Source organism: Psammomys obesus, unplaced genomic scaffold, assembly GCF_907164565.1.
Source record: "Psammomys obesus unplaced genomic scaffold, mPsaObe1.curated_primary_1811, whole genome shotgun sequence".
Classification (NCBI taxonomy): domain Eukaryota; kingdom Metazoa; phylum Chordata; class Mammalia; order Rodentia; family Muridae; genus Psammomys; species Psammomys obesus.
Genome location: NW_026590062.1, coordinates 18,761,593 through 18,785,596, shown reverse-complemented (window position 1 = coordinate 18,785,596; position 24,004 = coordinate 18,761,593). Strand labels below are relative to the sequence as shown.

Below are 24,004 nucleotides of genomic sequence, written 5' to 3'. Positions count from 1 at the left end.
TTAGAGAACTTTCAAATCCGAGCTCCAGGAATCCTAAAAGCTAGCCAAGGAATTCCGTAACCTGACACCACAGAGCAGAAGCCCTTCTGTGGCGACCACAGGGCCTTTGACCAGAACTGAGCTCTGATTTGCATGGTTAATTTGCATGGCCCTTATTTGCATATATCAGATTTGCATAGCGGAAATTGTGGGCAAGCAGCTCAAGCTAACCTCTCAGAACCACGTACCTGCCAATCTTTACATTGTGTGAATTTTACACAAACTCGCCGTGCTGGTTAGGGCTTCTCCCGGTGGGATCCGCATAGCCCATTACCCATTCTTCTTGCTGTCTCATCTGTCTCCCCCTCACAGTGCACTTAGTAAACTATCTCAAGCCTAAAGTAAAAGGTGAATCATTCCCGACACCACAGCTTCTGGCCAGCCTCACCTTTACAGAGGAAGGTGTGCTAGTAAGGTGTTTTTTGTTTCTGTTTTTACACTTTGACAAAAACCTTGAAATTTATTTTGCTTCATGGTTTCAGATTTCAGTTCATAGTTCATTGTTTGGGCAAGCCTGTAGGACATTTTCTTGATTAATGATTAATATGGGATGGCCCAGCCTACTGGAGGCAGTGACACCCCGGGCCCATTGTCCTGGGTTGTTGAAAAAAACAGTCTGAGCAAGCCATGAAGAGCAAAGCAGTAAAGCAGTATTCCTCTATGGCCTTCGAATCAGTTCCTGCCTGGGTCCCTGCTGTGGCTTTCCTGCGTGAGTGATTGCAAGCTGTAAAGTAAAATAATCCTTTTCTCCCAAGCTGCTTCTGGTCCCGGTGTTTAATCACAGCAATAGAAAGCTAGCTAACACACTCATGAAACCATGGATCCACCAATACACTGACCCATTGGTGAGGTCTGAACCTTAAGGATCTACCCATTGATTAGGTGCAAGCCTTCATTTATTCATATCCATCAATAAGCTGATCCACTGATGAATGAAGTTCAGACCCTCAGGATTGACATCCATTAATATGCTGATCCACTGATGCGGTTTCAGCCCTCAGGATCCACATTTCCTCAGTGGACTGATGCAGTGAGGAAGCCTGAGCCTTCGATCTACCTCCCTCAAGGGACCTGCCCTCCAGAGGTCCACCTCTAAGCACTGCCGCACTGCAAGCCTTCCCCAGGTGACTTAGGGGAGGAGCCAGCCATCATTTAACTTTCCGCGTGTGCTTTGGATAGAGGCGAATAATGATGGTTAATTTTTGCATTGATTCAGTAGCCAGAGGAGACTGGATTAAGCAGGGTTTCTGGGTGTCTGGAAAGGTATGTGTAGAGCAACGGGAAATTCAGAAAAAAAAAGGTTGTGGCCAAGAGTATGACCAAAGCCTAAAGAGCCAAAACAAGAGAAGAGAGCATTCAAAACTCCTGCCTGACTGTACAGCTGAACTATCTCAGCTCAACGTCCTGGGACCATCTACTCCAGAGGGCAGATGGTGAGTTTTCTCAGCCACTGTATAAGGAATTACATATGACAATTCCTCATATGGAATATATGCAAACAGAGCATAGTACTATACATGTAGCATAATGTATGAAACACATAATAAAAATTAAATGGTTTATATGTAGCACGTATGTGGAGCTTTGCTGGGTTAGGTTGAAGTCTGGCGTGTGCAGATAGCCAAACTGAGCTTACTCTATTACGATAGACTCCGTTTTCTCAGTGGGGTTCTCTCCCCACCTGATTTGGGTGATCCCAGATTTTGTAAGGCGCATCACATAGTCCTCAGGGAAGGATCACAGGCCTGACCCTTTCCTGGTAAGAGAACAGGTTCAGCTAAGGATTCCTGGAGATGCACGTCCTCTGCTAATAAGATACCTTGGTGCCTTAACATCCCAAATGACCTTTGACTTTACCTGAAGATATCCCCTACCCATAGGATAATTAAGTACTGTGTTCTCCTTCTTGTGATAGGACCATGCTACTGCATGTCAAGTGAGGCACTGTGCCACTACGTGCAAATCAAATATCCCTGACCCCCTGACCCCAGTGAATCAAATGCATTCACCCTCAAAATCCCTCCCACTGTCCATGGTTTATAAATCCCTGATTTCAAATAAATGTGCTGGCTGAGTCCTGCGGTGGTGCAAGATACCATCAGCCTTCTACCATGGCTGCCTGAAATTTGTCATTTATACCCAACTGGGCTGAGTTTCACCAGGCCTGCCCTCTGGCCTGCTGGGCCTGGGCTTTGCCAGGCCTGTGTCTCTCCTGTGAGCCCACCAGGCATGGCCTTTCACCTGCACCCGTGCCTTGCTCAGCACAGCAGCTTAACCAAGAGCTGTAACACTTTGGTATCGCCATAGGCTCTGGCATTTCTGAGCTTCCACTGCCACCAGCGATCTCATTCTAAAAGAGCTAAATTGTAAGACTTCCCAGAAAATCCCTTCCACACTCCAGCTTAGCACATGAGCCTTTCCCTACAGCACTCCTGAGATCTGGGACCTTTGACCTCTTCCCATAGGAGACAGCCACATCCCAAGGACCATTCCATGTGTTATATATTAATAACAGGTATGTATATATAATACGTATCTACATGCATATGCTTGTGGATTGTGAGGGCTCAAGTCTCTGGAGAACTCTGACTCATACACAGTGCTTTAATCTGTGTTCTAAAGGATCCCTCCTTGCTCTCCGAGTGGGTTCAACCCTATAATAGAAACAGGTCTCGGGGGCAGATGAAAATGACCCACAGGAGAAATGATGGCAGCTTTGATGAAAACATAGATGCTGAACACAGATGACAAACTTTGGGGAAGTGAATTATCCAATAGCCAGTCTGAGAGAGATGGAGAACCTGAAATAACCAACATTTTTTAAGAGTGTGTGTGTGTGTGTGTGTTGTGCTATGTATATACATGTGTGAGCATGCATAAGCTGGTGTGCACATGTGAGGGGAACAGAGAGGAGGGAGGTGGATAGGGAAGGAGATGGAAGAAGAGGAAGAGGGAGAAAGAGGGGTAGAAGGAAGGAGGGAGGGAAATAAAAGAATGGTGGGAAGGAGGGATGGAGGGAGGGAAGGAAGGAGTGAGGAAGGGACATCGAGGGCGTTAATGCAGAACACTTTTGGGTATATCTAGTAAGGTGTTTCCAGAGAAAGAAAGATACACCCCCGGTGTCAGCAGAACTGTCCCACTAGCTTGGGACCCTGGTGAAATAGAAAGCTTTGAACACTCTTCTCCTCCTGATTGGCCAAGACATGAATGTCCTCCCACCACAAACAGCAGCGGGTCCCACCACCATGCCTTCCTTACCATGATAGACTGTATCCCCTCGACTGTGAGCCAGAATGAATTCTTCCTTGTTTCGTGCCAGGTATTTGCTCTCAGCATCAAGAAAAAGGACCTCATATGCAAGCTCTGTTCTACTCACCTGTCCCTAGATTTGGCTCAACTACAGTTGAAGAATCCTCCCTTTACTGATGCAGTGTAGGGCCTTTGCATCATTAAACAACAACAGAAGTAGGGCTGGAGAAATGGTATGGTTAAGAACACTGAACTTGCAGAGGACTCAGGTATCGTCCCCAGCACCTGAATTGAATGGCACACCACCACTGGTAACTCCAGCCCCAGAGGGTCAGATGCCCTCTTCTGGCCTTTGCAGACAATTGTACTCAAGTGCTCATGGCCCCACCTGGATAATACAATTAAAATTAAATATAAAAATTTAAATTATAGGAAGAGACATTCAAATCATGTTCCCTTGCAGTGATGCTTTTAAGGCACAGACGGAGAACCTGGGCAGCCTGTAAGAATGCTGATGCATTTGGGCAGCTCTCCCCCAGCATCTGCCCGAATAAGGAACACAGTTCTCTGACCAGGCAGTGAATGTTCAAGGGGGAAAGCAGCTGAGGAAATGGAGGTGGCGGCCAGTATTTACCGCCTCATCATTTATTTATTTAGAAAGATTGCCTGCTCTCGCTGCTAATCTTCATATAACATGCCTCATTGCCCTCTACAGGCCCCCGGAGAACTCTCCTAGCATTTGTTTGGTTGAATTCATTCTTGGAGTCCTGTTTTCTAGTTGCTCATTACTTGCTTGCCTGGAAATGCTAGAGAGAAAGTGAGCAATATGAGAACTGAGCCTTTAACTCATTCGTGACTGCTGGTGACAAACCCAGGGTATAGCTCGCAGTTCAAAGCTGAAAAGAAAATCCCATTCATAATGTTTTGTTTGGAACTACATGCTCATTTTTTTTTCTTGTAAATATGAAGGTGGCCAAGCATGGTAGTCAGTTATTTATCATAAAGCAAAAACCCAAGAGGAGGTGGGGCTAGAGAGGTGGCTCTGTGGTTAGAAGTTCTTGCTCCTTTTCTCTAGGATTTTCCAGCATCCATGTCATATTACCCACAACTGCCTGTAACCCCAGGTCCAGGGCATTTGATGCCTTTTCTGGCCTCTGTAGGCACCACACACACATGCACACACACACACACACACACACACACACACACACACACACACACACACTAAACCCTTCAAAAAATAAAAGAAACAGCTCTTCCCCCAGCAATCTACTTCTTAGAACTAGATCCCACCATACACCTAGCACCTCCCAATAAGCAGACAAATTCTGAATCTGTCAGTAGATGAATCCCTGGGCGAGGTCCAAGCTCTGATGGTCTAATCACCTCAAAAGATTGGGTTCACTTACTTAAAATCAATCTTACAGCACATGAGCCTACTGAGGACACCTCATATCAAAACTATGACATGAGGGAAAGTAGCACTGTGGGAATAAAAGCTTGTGTGTAGGGCCCAAATCCCATATCATAGTGAAGCGTCTCTTTAAAAGACCCACTCCTTAGTGGCCAACCATGTCTGATTCAGCTTGCGGCCCACTTCATGAGAGGGAGCCCATACCCTACACTGCTTGGATAGTCAGGAACCAGAGAGACAGGATAGCCTGAGACTTGGGATCTGTGCCTTGTTCAGTCATCATCAGCGAGGCTTCCTCTGGCAGCAGATGGGAGCAGATGCAGAGATGTACAGCTAGATATTATGTGGAGAGAGGTGGGAGTCTAAATTGGAGATCTCCATCAGTCCCTTCCCTAGGAGCTCAGAGAATCCCACAGAACAGGGGAGGAAAGAACAGGAGTCAGAGGGGGACGGAGGATACCGGGAGAACACAGGGCCCACTCAATCAACTAAGCAGGATGCATAGAACGACATGGCAACTGTGGGACCTGCAGGGGTCTGTAGCAGGTCATCTGCATATAGGTTATGTATATCTCTTGCTGTTAGCTTGGTGTTTTTGTGGGATGCCTAACTGGAAACAGGTATATCTTTGACTCTTTTGTAGGGACTCTGCCTCCTGTAGGGTTGCCTCGCCCAGCCTCAGTCTCAGGGCTTTTGCCATATCTCATTGTATCTTGTTTTGTCCTGTTTGTCCGTTGTCTCTTGGAGGCCTGCTCTTTTCTGAAGGGAAACAGGGGGAGTGGATCCAGGGAAGAGGGGAGGTGGGGTAGGAGGCTGGGAGAAGAGGAGGGAGGGAAATGTGTGAGAAAAGAATCCATTTTCAATTAAAGAAGAAAGAAAGACTTTCTTCCTTACACTTGGGTTTGGGTCCATCAGGTCTACCCACTCCTACCCCTGGTCTTAGCATCCACCTCAAGTTCAGAATCCTAGCCCCCACCTGTGGTAGTTATTTTTCTTCTTGTGCAAAGGCAACGGAGGAAAGGATGGCTTTGGGCGCACGCTTTGAGAGTACTGTAGTCCATCATGGCAAGGAGGGCATTATAGTGTGTGAGGGAAGTCGTCTCCTAGATGACTACAGGTCCAGCCAGGTTGATAATGAGGAGAAACCATCACACCTCACCGAGTTCAGATCCCTGCCCTAAGTTTTTCCATCTAGAACAGTATCCTTAGGACATGCCTTACAGACACAGAGGAGAAAAGAGGAAAGCCAAGATGTGACGGCCTGGGAATCTTCACTATTGGTGATGTTGGCTGTTTGGACAGAGCAGTCTCCAAGACCTCTTACTTCTCTCTGAGATTCCCACAATACCACTCTGAAACCCTTTCCCTGGGCCATTGACTCCTCTGCTCTCTCTTTCAATGTCTGTCTCCTGTTGGTATAATGTTCTTGTGGAATGTATACAATTTACCCTTGTTCATTCAAATGCTGATTTCTCTACCCCACTATCTGGTTTCAGTCCCAGACATTGCTTTGTGATATTTATTCTAAGCATCACCTGTCTCAAGTTTGTGTGAACATGCCACCGTTTGTTCTCTGTATTGTCAATAAAACAACCAGCCAATGCTGAACAATGGAGAGAATAGGGTGGGACATCTTGGTCTGGAGGGGAAGAAAAAGGAGTCAGAGGAGGGAGATCATAGAGGAAAGAACTTGGAACCAAGAGGAGAGATGAACCAGATCTAATATATAACTTAAAGCAAGTATAATGTGGGAAATCTGAATGGAAGAAAACTATGCAGGCTTGGAGGTTTAGGATGAGTAACTATTGCCCAGTATTGTGTTCTAGGCTAAGTAAATAAATTCTAGTCTCTGTATGGTGATTTGGATATACAGCTGGTCTAGGAATAACCACTGTTTAATTGAAAGATAAATCAATAATAAATATTAATATTCAACAATAGTGTCCTGATTAACTTCTTAAGCCATTGGCAATTGATCTTTGATCCTGGGAGACTCATAATGCTTTCCCTGGAATGAATCTTAGGCATTGTCACCAAGGATTGCTTTTATCCTTCCAGTACTCAGTGGTCAGTATAAAAACATTGAATTGTGTTCCCTCTTTCTCTGTTGTGTCTGGCGAGATTATTAGGGACAGAGGTGAGGACAGTTTGCTTGCCACCCCTGGTTTAGGAAGGGGAGTTGTAGGCTTGTCTTGTGTCTTGAGAGCTGTAGCCCTAGAGGGTCTGAACTCTGTCAGCTGGTGTGATAAAGATCATATTCTTACATAAGGACTCAATGAATCCAGGATGGAAGGCCATCCAACGGTTCACAAAAGAAACTTCTAAGACTTTGTTAGAAGGCACTCTCAGAAGACTGGATTACAGAGGCTTGTTCATAAGAATAAAGCATCATGTATATGTCTTTTAGAAAAAATAACTGCGGCTCAGGGGGATGGAGAGATGGCTCAATGGTTAAGAGTTCTTGCTGCTCCTGTAGAGGACCTGAGTTTGATTTCCATGTCACAGCTGCTTAGTAACTCCAGCTCCATAGGATCTAACATTTCTGGTGTCCTCAAATATCAGCGCACACACACACACACACACACACACACCCATACATGTGTATAATAAAGAATAAATCTTTTTTTAAGAATCCACTATGAGCGAGGGAAATGGCTCTGGCAGCATAGTTCTTGCCTTGCAAGCACAAGGACTCAAGTTCAATCCTCAGAACCCATATAAGAAAAAGCCAAACATGATGATAAGTGTTTGTAATCCCAGTTCTAGGGAGGCAGACAGGTAGATCCTTGGGGTTGGCTGGCTGGCCAGCCTAGCCAAACCAGATAGTTCCAGGTTGCTGAGAGACCCTGTCTAACCAACAAGGTGGATAGAATTACTAAGGATGATATCCCAGAAGAGGGTGTTGGGTCTCCAGGAACTGGATTTATAGATGGTTCTAAGTCTACATTTGGGCTCTGGGAATCAAACCAGTGTTCTTGGCTGTTGACCCTTCTGTCCGGCTCCTTGTTGTGGTTTTGACTGGTGTTTCCCTGAGGGTTAGTGAAGCTGGAAATTTTCTCATAGTCTTCTTAGGCATTTCCATTTCTCCTTTGTGGAGCTAAATCCATTCAGATCATTTACTCATTTTTAAATTGGATTCTTTCTTCTTTCCATTTGTCATAGTGAGCTTTGTCAACTCCATACAAACCACATGAAGAAAGAGTCTCAGTGAGGGATTTTCTAGATCAGGTTGGCCTGGCACCGTGGCTATTCTGGGGAGGGGGTGTCTTCACTGGGAAGAACCGTGCTCCATCACTAAATTGGGCGGTACCACTGGTGCAGGTAGAAAGACACAGAAGGAGAAATCTTTCTTGCTTTGCCCATTTGCCCTTCACTCTTGCTGGTAAGTTGACCTATCCTATTGCTCCCACTACTGATTCCTTAGCTGTCGTTAGAGACACTTTCTTTAGGGCTTCTCACAAGGACTGAAGATCAGTGGCTCTCCAAGAATCCTCCAAATATTTGTGCCAGATTGAAACTGCTGGCGCACCCAGTCGTGTGCATATGTGCGTGCATGCCTTGGCTATCATCCTCTGGTGTTTTCTACCTTGTTGTTGGTTAGGCAATGTCTCTCATTGGCTGGAACTTGGTGATTTGGCTAGGCTTACCAGGCAATCAGCCCCAAGGATCTACTCGTCTCTGCCTCCTCAGCACTGGGATTATAAACACCTGTCATATTGTTTGGCTTTTTCTCTCCCTGTCTCTGTGTATGTGATGCACAAACATAATGCAGGCAAAACACCCATACATGTAAAATAAATAAACAAAAATTTAAATAAAACCACAATGAGATGGCACCATCCCAGTTAAAATAGTGTCCTAGTTCTATTTCTGTTGTAACAAATACCTGAATACATACAGGAGGAAAACTTGCATGGCTTATCATTTCAAATTAGACTCTCTCATTCTGAGGAAACCAAAGAAGGGACTCAAACAACTAGCCATATCACGTCCACAGTCAAGAGCAGGGAGAAAATGCCCCCACCCTTGCTTGTTGCTACTTCACAGCTAGCTGTCTCCTTTCCCATACAACCCAGGGCCACCTGCCCAGAGAATGGTACCACCCACAGTGGACACCATAATAATCAAGATAATGCCCATAAGCCCATAACTCTCATATTTTTCAGGCTATGTCAAGTTGCCAGTTAATGTTAACTAGAACAAAAGAATAGAGAGAACAGAAAAAGGAGAGATGGACAAGAAATCACAAAAGGTAATAGAAGGTACATAGCATTGGAGTACATTATGCATTTAAACACATCCATGCATATATACATTCATTGTGGAGTACCACAATGAAATCCCTTACTCTGTCCAATTATTACACACTGATGATTAAAAGAAGGGCTGAGGAGATGAGTTTAGTTGGCAATGTACTTGTCCTGCAAGTGTGAGGACCTGAATTCAAGCCTCAGATTTCATATAAAAGCAAATGCACACTTGTAAGCCCAGTAATGACGAGATGGGAAGCAGAGATAGACAGGTCCCTGAAAGATTGCTGGCCAGCTAGTGTGGCTTCTTTGGCAAAGTCCAGGTCAATGAGTGACCTTGTCTCAAAAGAAAGCTGGGAGACACCTGAGGAATGACACCTGAGGTTGTCTTCTGACCAACACATGGATGTGCATATGTGGGGGGAGGGGGCACGCCCCACACATGCAGGCACACACACCCTCACACACACTACATAACCCCCATATAAAATTATTAATTAATTTAATTAAATAAGGCCAAAAATAATAAATGATGGTGAAGATGCAGAGAAAAGAGAACATTCTATTCACATTGTGTGTGTGTGTGTGTGTGTGTGTGTGTGTGTGTGTGTGTATAATTGTTCAGGTTACATGTGGTAAACATATTCAGGTCAGAGTACAACTTTCAGGATTCAGTTCTCTCCTTCCATCATGTGAGTCCCAGGGATTACACTTCAGGTGATCAAGCTTCACAGTAAGTGCCTTTACCTGCTGAACCATCTCACTGATCCCCAAGAAAGGGAAACCCCAACATGCTGCAATGTGTCTGTGAATTTATAGTCACTGTAGGAACACCATGAAGGTCAGAGGGCTTGGGTTAGCTGACAGTGAGGGGTGACTTCTGAAAGCCCCTTCCCACCAAGTCTTGCTCTCCTCTCCCCTGTACATAGCTGAAAAGAAAGCCAGCCATTTAGCAAGGCTCTACCTTCTACCAGAATATCTTTGTAGTGCCTGTTGCTGACCTAGAAAAAGCAGATGCCCACCATCCTTTTACCATGCCAAGCAACTCCAAAAGGAGGATTTGGGGTGTGTTAGTGGAGGGGGAACAGTTCATTTCTGATAGGTGAAGCTGGGTTGTCTATCACCCCAGCCACAACAATGGGTTCTGGTGATCAGCCTGGGTAACAACATCCAAGCCTATGTAAGCTCTAGCATATAGCTTGCAAGAGAGAAGTTGAGCTATCAGATTCTTGTCACATGGGTGAAATGTATCAACCCCAGGATAGACTGAAACCCTAGATAGAGTAGCCAACTATATCGTGACCCTGAAGAACCAATCATTGCCACATGGAGATTTCTGTGATTGCTCCACCCACTGGAACAATTTTAGTACAGTCTCATCAGAGGAGCTGAGATCTGACAAGATGAAGAATAGAATAGATGGTTGGCTGTGGGAAGGATGTGGCCCAGGCCAGGCACACATCGCTGGCACCATTTTCTCTGAATCACAGTAATAGTTCTTTGCAACCTAGAAACTATGCTATTTAGAAAATTAAGATAAGTGTAAAAACAAAGCCAAGAGAAAGAAGACTAAAAGGGCTGCCAGAAAGAGAAACCATATGTGCCTGCTTCCTTGTAGAAACTGTGTGAATATGGATTCCTCCGGCTACTCCCTGATGCAAATTTGTATTTTAATTATTACTTAATTTTGAAATTATGTGTGTGTGTGTGTCCTTGTGCATGCCAGTGTAGATGGGGGTTTTCTGTAAGACGTGTTTTTTACCTATGTCCTATTCCCAGAAATAACAACTCTGAAACCTTATATTTATAAATATATGCCTGGGACATAAGCTTTGGCTCATTCCCCAACTTGCTCATAATAACTATCCCATTTATTCTATTCTAAGTTCTGCCATGTTGCTTATTACCTTTGCTCAAGTTTCATGTGTCTGTCCTCCTCAGTGTCCTGGGATGAATTCCCCACACTTCGCTCTATCTCAGCATTCACTCTCTCTAACAGAACTCCTCCTTCCTATTTCCTGCCTCACATATGGGCCAATTAGGTGCTTATTGACAGGGGAAGAATCCACATGGTACATAAAAGAGTATACCTACACACCAGTACAGTGCCTACCGAGGCCAATAGAGGGTGTTGAATCCCAGGTATTTGTGAGTTAACTGATGAGGCAAGGAACAGAACTCATGTCCCCTGGAAGAGCAGCAAGTACTCTTGATCTCTTAATTGTTAGGGTATCTCTCTAGCCCCCAGTGTAAATTATTAAGCCAATCCTTTATTACAATCCCTCTGTAAGGAATAGAGCCAGATGGTGGTGATGCATGACTTTAATCCCAGCACTCTCCAGGAAGAGACAGGCAGATCTCTTAGTTCAAGGACAGCCTGGTCTACAGAGTGAGTTTTTGGACATCCAGGGTTACACAGAGAAGTGTTTGCCAAGAAAGAAAGAAAAGAAAGAAAGAAAGAAAGAGAAAGAGAAAGAAAGAAAGAAAGAGAAAGAGAGAAAGAAGAGAGAAAGAGAAAGAAAGAAAGAGAAAGAGAGAAAGAAGAGAGAAAGAGAAAGAAAGAAAGAAAAAAGAAAAGAAGGAAGGAGGAAGGAAGGAAGGAAGGAAGGAAGGAAGGAAGGAAGGAAGGAAGGAAGGAAGGAAGAAGAAGGAAGAAGAGAAAACGATCAAAATATATGTAGACCTTACAGGACTGATGAAGATCAACTGCTGCTTTGGCTTGCTCCTTTTGTAAAACAACAATAATCACAAAAATCAAGTTAATGGAAAAAAATCTCTTGAGATCCAAACTTAAAGATCTGTAGAGGTGATCATGGTGGAGCTTGCCTGTCATCTCAACAGTCAGAGGTTGAGGCAGGAAGATTGCTGTGAGTTTGGGTCCAGTTGGGGTGTGACCCTACTTCAAAAACAAAATTGTAGGGGCTGCCTCAATTGCTCAGCAGGCAAAGGCATCTTGGCCATCAAGCCTGAGGGCTTGAATTTGATCCCTAGAAATCACATGGTGGTGGGGGTGGACCAACCTCTTGAAAGTTGTCTTCTGACTTCCACATGAGTGGTGCAAACACACAAACACAAATAAATAAATATACTTTTAAGATGCATATGAAAGAATCGGACTAACTTTGTAACCTATGTTTCTTTTAATTGCCTTATAACTTATATTTGCAAGTTTTAGGTCCATGTTAATTAAAGCCTCTTAGTGCTTCTCCAGAGAGCTGAGGAATGTAAAAGTTCCTGACATTAGCCATCTGTGAGGGCAGAGATAAGGAAGAGAACAAGCAGAGATCTCTACTAAATGGAAAGAAAATCACCGGCTGGCGCCGGTGAGATGGGCTTTGTTTGGAAACTGGGCCAAATGGCCCCAATCCTTCTCCTGACCTTTGATCCAAAGCCTGTAACCCTGACTCCTCAGAACAGACATGGGATGAGTTAATCACCCTCCCACATTTAACTGTGGATGGCAGGAAATTCCAAACTGACTTTAAGATCAGATATTTACAACAGGGCTGACTGGACCTAAGGGTAACCAGAATAACCAATTATTTTAAAAAGTTAAACACCTCATCCAATCCTAAATTGCCAAGAAGGCAACCCCAGGAGATTCCTGCCTTGTGTCTTTTAAAAACCTAAGGTCTTTGTCTCCTGGTGCCACTCCTAGCTGACCAGCAGGGGTGACCCCATGGCGCAATGGTCAAGAGTAACCTCTTGCGTTTTTTGCATCGATGGATGATTAGTTTCCTGAGTTCTCTTCATACAATATTTAGGCTCTTGCTTGGCCTAACACATATAAAAAAATATTGTCTAAGCCCAAGCAAGCATACTCAGCATTTTGACATGAGGGAAAAAAAAAAAGCCATGCACTGAAGATAATGCAGTACCCTCCCTGGGTTCGCTCTGAACCAGGGAACAAAGTTTGCTGTCTTGATCATGCTGGCTCTCATTGTCAAGGAGCTCTCTGTGAATGGATAGCACACCTGCTCCGTCCAGCTCTCCGCCACTGCAGGAGCCAGGTGCCAGCCGTTGGCAGCAGCAGCTATCAGCAGGCAAGAGATGACATTTCAGGCCCCAGGTCCTCGGAGATACACAGAACACAGTGTTAGTCGAGCCAGAACAAAACAACACCAGAAAGAACTGTTTAAAAATTTAAAAGACCATGTCCTCTTTATCAGCTCTGCCACAGGCTGCCTGTTCTAACAGATTTCTCAAATGTGAAACTGGTCCCCAAGTGGGGCCAAGAAGTGAATGGGATGGAACAGGTCAGGGAAGTGTTCAATATCCCAGGGCAGGATCCTGCTTCCCTGGACAGTGGGGAATGGATTGTTTTCCAGGAGGGAAACAAATGAAATTACTGGAAGTCCTTGAAGGCTGTTTACTTCTGGATGCTGAATCCTTTAAAAACCTGGCTTCTCAAAATTCAACATCTTGCAGTTCAAAGTATGGACTGCAGAGTGCCTGATAAATCACTCAGGTCCCTGTGATGTGCTGGATTCCAAATCTTTGGTTTAAAAATGTGGGGGAAAAATCTGGGCTGGGGAACTAGCTCAGGAGGTAATGGTGCTTGCTGCTAAGCCCGATGATCTGAGTTCAATCCCTGGAACCGACTCCCACAAGTTGTCCTGTGATCTTCATATGGGCATATTCTTCCTCCTAAGTCAAAAGATTAATAAAAAATTAAAAACATATAGGGAGGCTGGGACTGTAGCTCAGTGGAAGAGCCATTGCCTGACATTTACAAGGCCCTATCTTTGGTTCCCCAGCACTTAAATTCTTGGAGGTCAGGGAAAATTGCTCAGTGGGTAAAGTATTTGCCTTGTCATTAAAAGGACCTGAGTTTGGATCCCCAGTATCCATTCAAAATAATCTGAGCTGGGAGATATGTGGTTGTAAATCCCAGAGGCAGGATGATTGAGTTGCAGAGAGCTGTGCAGACAGATCTTTAGAACTCATTGGTCAACTAATCTAGTTAAATGACTGAGTTGAGGGTTCAGTAGAAACCCTGTCTCAAAAAAGCAAAGTGGGGGATGATCAAGGAAGACACCTGGTTGAACCTCTGGCCTCTACATACACACACACACACACACACACACACACACACACACAAACATACACATGTATGCACATACATGCATATAAAGACTTACATACACCACACAGGCACAGAAAGCAAATTCTGTATGGATAAATAGGAAGATATTGGCAGGGAGCCTCCCATATGCTCATGGAAAAGTCTCAACTCTTTCCACATTGTGTCTCCACTCCCTTCAGAATGGAGCTTCCAAGTTTGACCATGGGAAGTGGGATGGAGAAAGTACACTGTCTTTGTAGCCACAGAAGATGGGTGGTGAAAAATCAGAGCCTAATGGCCAAGCTAGCTAAAGGGGAGCCTAGAAATGGGGTGCCCAGGAGACTGTGTGGCCCACACTGTAGTTGATGTCATTAGCAGGAAGCAGGCACTGCCTGCCAGTAGTAGAAGAAGGCAAAGGCATCCATTCTTTTCATGGAGATTGTCATATGTGGCTAGACTGGGTCATAGATGGGAGACCATCAGTGACCTGATGGTAATTAGTTTTAACTGTCAACCTGACACAATTTGAATCACTTGGTGAGATTTTCTAGATCAGGTTGGACCATGAGCGTGTGTGTTAATAATTACTAGTTTATTAATATTAATAAGTTAACAATTTTATAAATTAAATTAATGCTAAATAGTGGTCTTAATTATTAAATTAATTAATAATAAATTATCTAATCATTGGTTAATTAATTATAGGTAATTAATTGGTTGTTAATTAATATAAAAAGACTCAGCAATTGCAGGTGGTAGCAACCTCTAAGGAGTTTTTTTCTGGCCTCCGTAGGCATGCTGTGGACTATATAAGAGTTAGGAAATTAGCTTTTTTAAATCAAACTGATCACAGTCAAGCAAGTGTTTGTGTGTGTGTGTGTGTGCGCATGCGCGCTTGCTTTCATTTCTTTCTTTGCTTTTGACTGTGGATGTGGCCTGATGAGCTTATCAAGTTCTTCCCATGACTTCCATGAAACTATGGGTTGCACCTTTGGAATCTATATGCTGAAATAAACCCTTTTCCCCTATGTTGCTTTTTGGCAGAGCATTTTCTCACCGCAACAGAAACGTAACTAGAGCAGAGAGCCAAAGTGAAGTTTCTACTAAATAAAGGGACTGAGACTTTCCATTGTCTCAGTGTAGGAGGGACCCACCCTATTGAGGAATGCCTACATAGCAGTCTCAGAGGCAGGAAGCGCTGGGAGGAGGGGGGGAGGGGATACTGAAGTTGGGATGTAAAAAATTTTAATTAAATTAAATTTTAAAAAATTGGAATAGAAAAAAAAAGAGTCCCAGAGACATTATGACATCAACTGATGGAACTCATCAGCAGGTGGGTAAAAAGCCACTAGCCCCACACTGACTGAGATCAGGGAACAGCCCTGAGAATCCAAGCTTACAGGAGCCTGTACTGGTCTTTGCTTCAGCACTGGCTCTTGGTTTGAGGGGATACAGTCCACTGTGGTGAGGAAAGCATGGCAGCCGGAGCATGAGGTGGCCGGCCAGGATGTGCTCACAGTCAGGAAGAAGGGACAGATAATGCTGGTGTTCAGCTCACTTTCTCTTTGTTATTAAGGGCAAGCTCCCAGCCCGTGAAGAGACGTCACCTGAATTCAGGGTGGGCCTTCCCTCCTCTGTTAAACTTCTCTGGGAACGCCCTTACAGACACACCCAGAAGTGTATCTCCAGTCGGCCAAGTTGACAAGTGTGACGTCACACACTCCCTAAATTCAGTATAAAAGCGGGCTGGGGAGATGGCTCGGAAATTAGAGCATGTGTGTATTCTTTTCTTTCTTTGCTTGTGACCATGGGATATCTATATAATATCACATGATGCTGTTATGGATGACCCAAGTTCTGTTCCTCACTCCCATGTTTGACAGTTCACAATTGCATATAACTGCAGGCCTAGGAATCCCGGCAATCTCTGCTAGCCTCTATGGACACTGCACACACACTCACTTAAACACAATAAGAGATCGATCCTTAAAAATTGTAAATACCAGCTTCCTTCCATGTCAGGGCATATAGTCGCCAAGCTATGGCCTTTGGTGTTGAAGACAGAATTAAATATAATTCAGTCTCCTCCTGTGGCTAAGCATAGATTATCTATAATTACACTGTAACAGCTGCTTTCTAATCCTCAGCAAAACGCTCACTAAATGGTGGTTAGAAGGATGAATAATACACATAGATAGGAAAGTGAATACAATGTTATCACCCACCTGCTTTCTGGAAACTTCCGTATGAAGGTGCTGAAATTGCTCTCAGCACTTCCCTGAAATGTATTCTAGTGTTCAGCATGGAGAAGCCAGCGGAGGTTGTGAACTCTGTCAGTAGGCTCTGTGTCTATCTCATTTTCACATCCCTGGCAGCATTTTTCTCAGAACACTGGTCTGTACAAACATATATATGGTGTTGGGTTCAATGGCTGAAGGCAAATTGTTATAAGTTAAAGGGCAGCAGGGAGGATTCTGGGTACACAAAGCAATAGAATGCTTAATGTCTGTTTGGTGTGAGCTGCTGTAGGGGAGGAAGGAAGGCTCTGTTTCGGGTGTATGTCTTAGTTTTGCTTCTAATGCTGTAATAAAAACACCTGGACAAGGGCTGAGGCTATGGCTCAGTGGCCAAAAGCATATACTTTTCTTGCAAAGAACCTGAGGTTAGTTCCAGAACTCATGCTAAATGCCTCACAACCAACTAACTCTTGGCTCCAGGTGATCTGATACCATCTTCTGCCTCTGCACATAGACACAGAGACACATAAATAAAAAGTGAAGGCTTTTTTTTTCTTCAAAATACCCTAATAAAATGTAATCTAAAAAAGTATATTGACTTATAATTCTAGGTACGTTCCATCATAGTGAGAAGCCAAAGCCACAAATTATGTTGCAACAGCAGTCAGAAAGAAGAAAGCAATGAATGCCTGTGCTCAGGCTCTTCTTCACCATTCCTTGACTAGGGAATGAACCTGCCCACAGTCAACATCACCAATCAGGATGATCTCCGGCAGAAACTTCTCAGAGGCTAACATTAATCTATACCAGTGGTCCTGAGCCTTCCTAATGTTTCGACCCTTTAATACAGTTCTTCATATTGTGGTGACCCCCAGCCATAAACTTATTTCTGTTGCTGCTTCATAACTGTAACTTTGCTACTGTTATGAGTCATAAAGTAAACATCTTATATATAGGATATCTGATATGTAACCCCTGTAAAAGGGTCACATCCCACAAGTTGAGGACTGCTGATCTAGATGATACTTCTTAGCCGTGTCAGGAGGCTTGTCTCCCACGTCATTCTGGATCCCATGAAGATGGCAATTAATATCCTGAGGAATGTCCCAATGATATTTTCAGGATTATATGTCTCAGAATGAAAAGGCTGTATTAGGGATACATGGTTAAAAGTAGAAATAGAGATGGCCTGTTATGAAAAGGAACCCAGGCCAGAGAGCTGCAGCTTAGTACCATGCCTGAAAACTTAAGTTCAGTCTCTGAAACCCATATGGTAGAAGGAGAAAACCAGCACACACAAGTTGGTCTCTGACCTCCACATGCACTGTGTATGTGAATGCACATACACACATACATGCAATGAATAAATTTTAAGTGAATGTACTCTCAAGTATGAATGTGGGGGGAAGTGGAGGAAAGGTATCCATTTAAAGGTATCCATGCTGGGCTGAGAGGCTCGAGACTCATTTATACCAAAGCTGGCTCTCCCATGGGCATTTCTCAAAAACACTCTCTTCTGTGGAGCCCAACTTCAGCTCTTCTAGTCTCTGCCAATTGCTTCTTTTATATGTTGATCTTAACATCTTCTTATATCTTGTTTACTTTGCATATGTGTGCATGTCCCATAGTGCATGTGGAGGTCAGAGGTCAACTTGGCAGAGTCAGTTTTTTTTTCCCTGCACCTGCGGGCCCCAGGGAATGAACTCTTGTGTGCAAGTGCCTTCCCTGAGGCGTCGCCATCTTGCCAGCCCTTTACATGTTAACAGTCTTGACGCTGCTGTCCCCAGCATCCAGCGCAGCACAAGGAAGGAACAGAGCTGAAGCAGGAACAAGACTTTAGGTGGGAGAGAAGGAGGGAATGGAAGGGATAAAGGGATTTAATGGGAAGATAGAGCAAAGTAGATTTAAATACGCATAAAGATTACATGGGATTTTTTTTCAAACATGGGAGCGTGTTCATGTATGACAATAGCATGCTATTCCACTGGGTGGTAAAGCCATAATGAATTTTAAGCTGGTGATAAGTTCAGACCTCTATGATGCTCCTCCCTCTAATACAGTTTGTCTTTTAAATACAGAAACAGCAACAATCCAAAAAAAAAAAAAAAAAAAAAGGAAGAAAGAAAGAAAAAAAAAAAAAACCCTTCAACCCCCTCCCTCTGCTCAATGAATCAGGCTGCTTTCAATAATGCGTTTCTTTCCTCCTTGGAATCACACGCCACTTACCAAGGTTCATTTTAATTCCTCAGCCTGTGCAGCCTGCGCTAAGAGAAATGGCTTGCATCGACCCAGCTGGCAGCAGAATCTAGATGTTTAGGGGTCCTCGCCACTGCGGTGCTTAAATTGAGATATGTCTTGAGATCTGCATCCGTAAATCCTGTTTCTGAGGAACTATAATAAATAAAGCCAAAGACTGAAATTGAATTTTTGTAAAAGGAATTTAGGAGGAAAGCCATGAAGCATCCATCCAATTGCGGAAGAGACGATGCATTTAAGCAGCTCATCCTCCCAGCCTGGCACAAAATACTGGGGAAAGATACCAGGGACTTGGGGGTGGGGAATGTGCCCGTCTGGGAGGGCAAGTATTACCGAGACGGCCCAAAGAAGAATGGGAGGAACAAATTAAAATATATCCTTAGCCAGATATCTGGCTGGGTTTATTTATTCATTTATTTTAGTCATATTTTAACCAAAAAAAAAAAAAAAAAAAGGTGACCAAATGGGATTCTGTGTATGTGAGTTCTACATGGAGAGATCCATCAATATTATTTCTATTGTTGTGATTAGTTTTTCATTGTTTGTTTGTTTTGCCCAGCACTGGACAGAACCCAGGATCTCATGTATGCTATAGAAGTGCTTTACCACTGAGCCACACCTCAGCACTGAGAGACTGTATGCCGGTGGTCTGCTACTGAACTACATCCCAGCCCTCTTCTTGTTCTTTGTTTTGAGACACTTTCACTAAGTTGCCCAAGCAGGACATGAACTTGCTGTGAGCCCTCTCCCTCCATCTCCCAAGTACCAAATATAACTAAACTGTGCCACCAGCCACAGCTCATTGTGGCCAAAGCAACTTGGAAATGAATTTAAAAAGGCTTTAGGGTGACCTAATCAGGGTCACAGGAGACATTTGGAAGAGCCATTGCTAAGACTGCAGAAATGGACACCTTTAAAGGAAGTTAGGAGAAAGGCCCCGGTGTGGGACTTCCAAGTTCTTTGGAACCTGACACACTACCAACCTGAGAGACCATCTTTAGGGAAGGTGTGGAAATGAGGATCCCAGCGAGGGGTGACCCTCGCTGCCCTCAAAGTCTCAGAACATCGCTGTCAAGACAGTGGCTTCCTGTGTGTCACTCAGGCTCCACGTGTGGTGCAATGCTCACCTAGCATGCACAGGGCCCCTATAAAAAGTAGGGTGCATGTCACAACCCAAGATTCTTCAGGAATGGGCCAGGATGTTCCAGGATGCAGGCCTCTCCGCAACAACTCACCTTTCCCTAGGAGTTGAGCTTAACACTCTTTTTTAAACTTTATTTTATTTTATTGGTGTGTGTGTGTGTGTGTGTGTGTGTGTGTGTGTGTGTGTGCGTGTGCTTGTGTTTATATTCGTGTGTGTGCATGTGGGTGAGGAGGCCAGGAGACAACCGTCAGTGTCATTCCTCAGATGTTGTTTACCAGTGAGAGTCTCACTGGCCTGGAGATCACCAAGAAGTCTAGGCTGGCAGGCCAGTAAACACCAGGAATTCTTTTGTCTCCACCTCCCCAAAGCTATGATTGCAAGCACGAGCTACCAGGCCTGAAAACCTTCTAGGGTTGAACCCAGATATTCATACTTGTACAAGTGTTTTACCAACTCAACAACCTACCCCAGCCCAAGCTTATTAACTTTATTAAAAGGCATATTTTTCGCTGTTTTTGTTTATGTGTATGTGTGAATGAATACCCTGTATGTGCAGGTGCCCGTAGAGGCCAGAAAAGACACACATACACACACGAAAATAAAAGAAGGAAAACTGTATAGATTATTTCAGAGGAACCACAGCCAAGTCCTGCCAAAGGCCTCAGCTAATAATAAAAAAGCGAATAGCCTAATTAGAAACTGGACAAGCCAGACACAGTGAGATGTACTAGTTACTTTTTCATAACTGCGACCAAATACCTTATTTTGACTTAAAATAAGTTCAAGGGCACAGTCCATCATGGTGGGGAAGGCACGGCAGCAGAAGCCTGAGGCAGCTGGTCACACGGCACCCACAGTCAGGAAGCAGAGAGAATGCTGGTGCTCAGATTGCTTTCTCCTTTTTAATCAGTCCAGGACTCCAACCTGTGCAGTGGTGCCACCTACATGCAGGGCAAGTCTTCCTTCCTAGGTTAATTCTAGGTTAATCCAACCTAGAATCTCCCTTATAGACATGCCCAAAGACTTGTCGCCTAGATGATTCTAGATCCATTTAAACATATTAACTGTCCTAGTTAGCTTTGACTGTCAACTTGATGCAGTTTAGAGGCAGGTTGAGTACTTACCCATATGAGATGAGCATGCTTTGGTGGAAGGTTATCTTGATGGTCAGTTAATGTGGGAGGATTCTGCCCACTGTGGGTGGTACCATTCCCTATGCAGGCTGTCTTGGGTTATATTAAAAAGCTATCTAAGCATGACCCTATGAGTGTACCGGTAAGCAGTATTCCTCCATGTTTCCTGCCTTCAAGTTCTTGATAGAGTTCCTGTCCTGACTTCTCTCAGTGAAGCTCTGTGACCTGGAAGTGTAATCCAGGTGCATCCTTTATTTCCTTAAGTTGCTTTTGGTCAGAGTATTTTATCACAGCAACAGAAAGGAAAGTAGGACCCATGCTAAATAGGTTCAACCACTTCTCTGGAGATTGTGGGAAGGGTGATGGCCTCTGGGATGTCCTCTGTCATACTGATGAAGTCTCTGTGCCTCCAGGTGTGGCTCTGTGGTGGCAGCATGGAGGTCCTTCCCTGCTCAAGGGTGGCCCACATCGAGCGGAAGAAAAAGCCGTATAACAGCAACATCGGCTTCTACACCAAGAGGAATGCGCTCCGGGTAGCGGAGGTCTGGATGGATGACTACAAGTCGCACGTGTACATAGCGTGGAATCTGCCTCTGGAGGTAGGAACAGGCAGCTACCATACTAGAACAATAAGCTTGACTCTCTGGCATGCCACAGAAACTTTTAATAAGCCAATAGTTCTTCCCTTTCCAAGGCTCACAGACACCTGCGTGTTGGGTCCTCTTAACACTGAAAGGCATCGATCCACTTACAGAGATCACAGGCCTTGTGTGTTAATCCAAATCTTCTTATATACCTCTCTATTCTGAGCATGCACTGTGTCCAGAAGGTTTTTGCCCAGGTTTGGGCAACACAACCATCTTCTGCTCTTGCTGTGTGGCCTCCTGTGGAGCCCCAGCTGCTGGTGACAAACCCTTATTGACGGTTGTGATGTTTGTTTCCTTCCCTCCCTCATACATGCAGCTTGAGGCTCCAGGAAAATCTCTGGTTACCACAGGCTCCTAGCAGGAACCCCGTGCCTGTGCCCAACTTGGTGTGAATCCCACCTCTGTCTCTTGGTATTGATGAAATCATCACCGAACACCTCTCTGAACTTTCAGATATTGAGCAGTAAAATGAGAGGTGATGGCACTTTCTCTTTTCTCTGTGTTTCACAGAGTGCAGCAGAACAGCAGAGATAGAGTTCAATGTGTGCACAGCTTGAGTGGGTGAAAAATAAAAGTGTAGAGATTGTGTCATTGTTGTTACAGCTTTTCCTCCTCCACTACCCAGGGTCCAACCTAGGTGCTTGTTCAGCCCCTCACTGGGGGATTCTAGGCAGGTGCTCTACCACTGAGCCACACCCCAGCCTCTCACTGGGGGATTCTAGGCAGGTGTTCTACTGCTGAGCCCCTAGTCCTGGGGGTTTCTCGAGACATGCTCTACTACTGAGTCATACCTCCAACCATTTTTTTTCTTTTCATTTTTCGACTCACTAAATTTCCCAGGCTAGCTTTGGATTCATTCTGCAGGTCAGGCTAACAAAGAAATTCTGACTTTCCTACCTGAGTCTCATAAAAAACTAAAATCATACAACTGTGACACCAGGCTTGCCTCATTACAATTTTTGAAATATATCCTAAAGAGTTGCTTCTCCCTCCTCTAGCACTGTGCTGTGATTGGACACAGCATTTGTTTACAGATCTTAATTTGTACTCATTTATGTAGTTTATGGGGGGGTGATGTGATGGTGTGCGCCTATGGAAGTCAGACAACCACTTGTGCAAGTTGGTCCTCAGTTCCTGAGGATGTGCCATGGGTCATCAAGCTTGGCTTCAAGCCCTTTTCCCTATTAAGCCATCTTGCCATGCCAGGAAAATGGGGTGATATGTAAGGTTGGGTAACCTTAGATGAGCACTTAGCATATCCCAGATACTTTATACATTTCTTATTTACAGCAGTTCATGTAATCTCATGACAAAAGAATGAGCAGTCTGTTTAGATTTCCTCATCCGTAGAACAGTAATTGTTCATACTTACCCCACAGTGCCCCAGTGATGAAAACTGAGAATAGAGCTTATCCCACATTAAATACTCAATAAATGCTGGCTGGTTACAGGCCTACTATGATGCCCGTTTTACAGATGAGAAAACAGGTACTTGGGAAGTTAATGGGACATCCCTAAGGCCTTACATAAAACTCAGGAGTAAGAATGTGAACTCAGGGTTGGAGAGATGTCTTGAAGGTGAAGAGTGCTTGCTGCTCTTGCAGAGGACCAGAGTCCAGTTCCCAACACCCATTTCAGGCAGCTCATAACCACCTGTAATCGCAGCTCTAAAGGATTTGATGCCCTCTTATAGCTACCATGGGCAATGTGCTCATGTGCACATTCTCTCACACACACGCACACACACATAAACACACACACATACACACACACGAAGTAAATTTTCTTAAATAAAGAATATGTAGTCAAATTGTCAGGCCAGGAGTGTGAACTCATAACCCTGGTAAGCCAGTGTTATGGTTTATTCATGTTTTGTAGAGAAGGATCTTGGATGACAGTTTTATCTGTTGTATTAGTTACTATTCCTATTCTGGGATAAAACACCCAACAGAAGCAATTTATGGGAATAATGGTTTATTGTGGGTCACAGTTTGAGGGTGCCCAGTTTACTGTAATAGGGAAGGCACGGCAACCAGAACATGAGGCAGCTGGTCACATGGCCTCCACAGTGAGGAAGCAGAGAGATGGACGCTGGTGCTCAGCTCATTCCCCTTTTTATTCAGTCCAGGACCCCAGACCATGAGGTGGTGCATTCAGGGTGGGACTCTTTTCCTCAATGAATCCAGTCTAGAAACTCCCTCACAAACATGCCCAGAAGTGAGATTCTGGATCATATCAACTTGACAATCAACACTAGCTATCACACTTTAAGTCAAAAGAACTATGTCTTAAGCACTCTTGGCCAGTACAGACTCCATTACAATCCCTACTTGGCCATGGGGTTACTGTGAAGGAAGTTTAAGAAAGGCTAGAAATCACACAGGACCTGAGCATCTTAAAGAACACCTCATGATAAACATGCTCAAAAAGTACAGATTTGGGAGATTTATAGATTTCTGCTTTTCAGATGAAGGATGTTCAACCAATAAAGGTTATACGAATATGCAGAAAAACTCCTAAATCTGTGTGTGTGTGTGTGTGTGTGTGTGTGTGTGTGTGTGTGTGTGTGT

At 44.3% G+C, this 24,004-nt stretch overlaps 1 protein-coding gene across 1 annotated transcript in view; it reads left to right on the top strand.

The window, feature by feature from the left end:
- Positions 1-24,004, top strand: part of Galnt17 (polypeptide N-acetylgalactosaminyltransferase 17) — a 377,891-nt gene that overhangs the window by 328,796 nt on the left and 25,091 nt on the right. Inside the window, exon 7 of the mRNA XM_055606411.1 lies at positions 21,201-21,386. Coding sequence (XP_055462386.1) covers positions 21,201-21,386 — 186 coding nt within the window. The remainder of the gene's footprint in view (positions 1-21,200; positions 21,387-24,004) is intronic.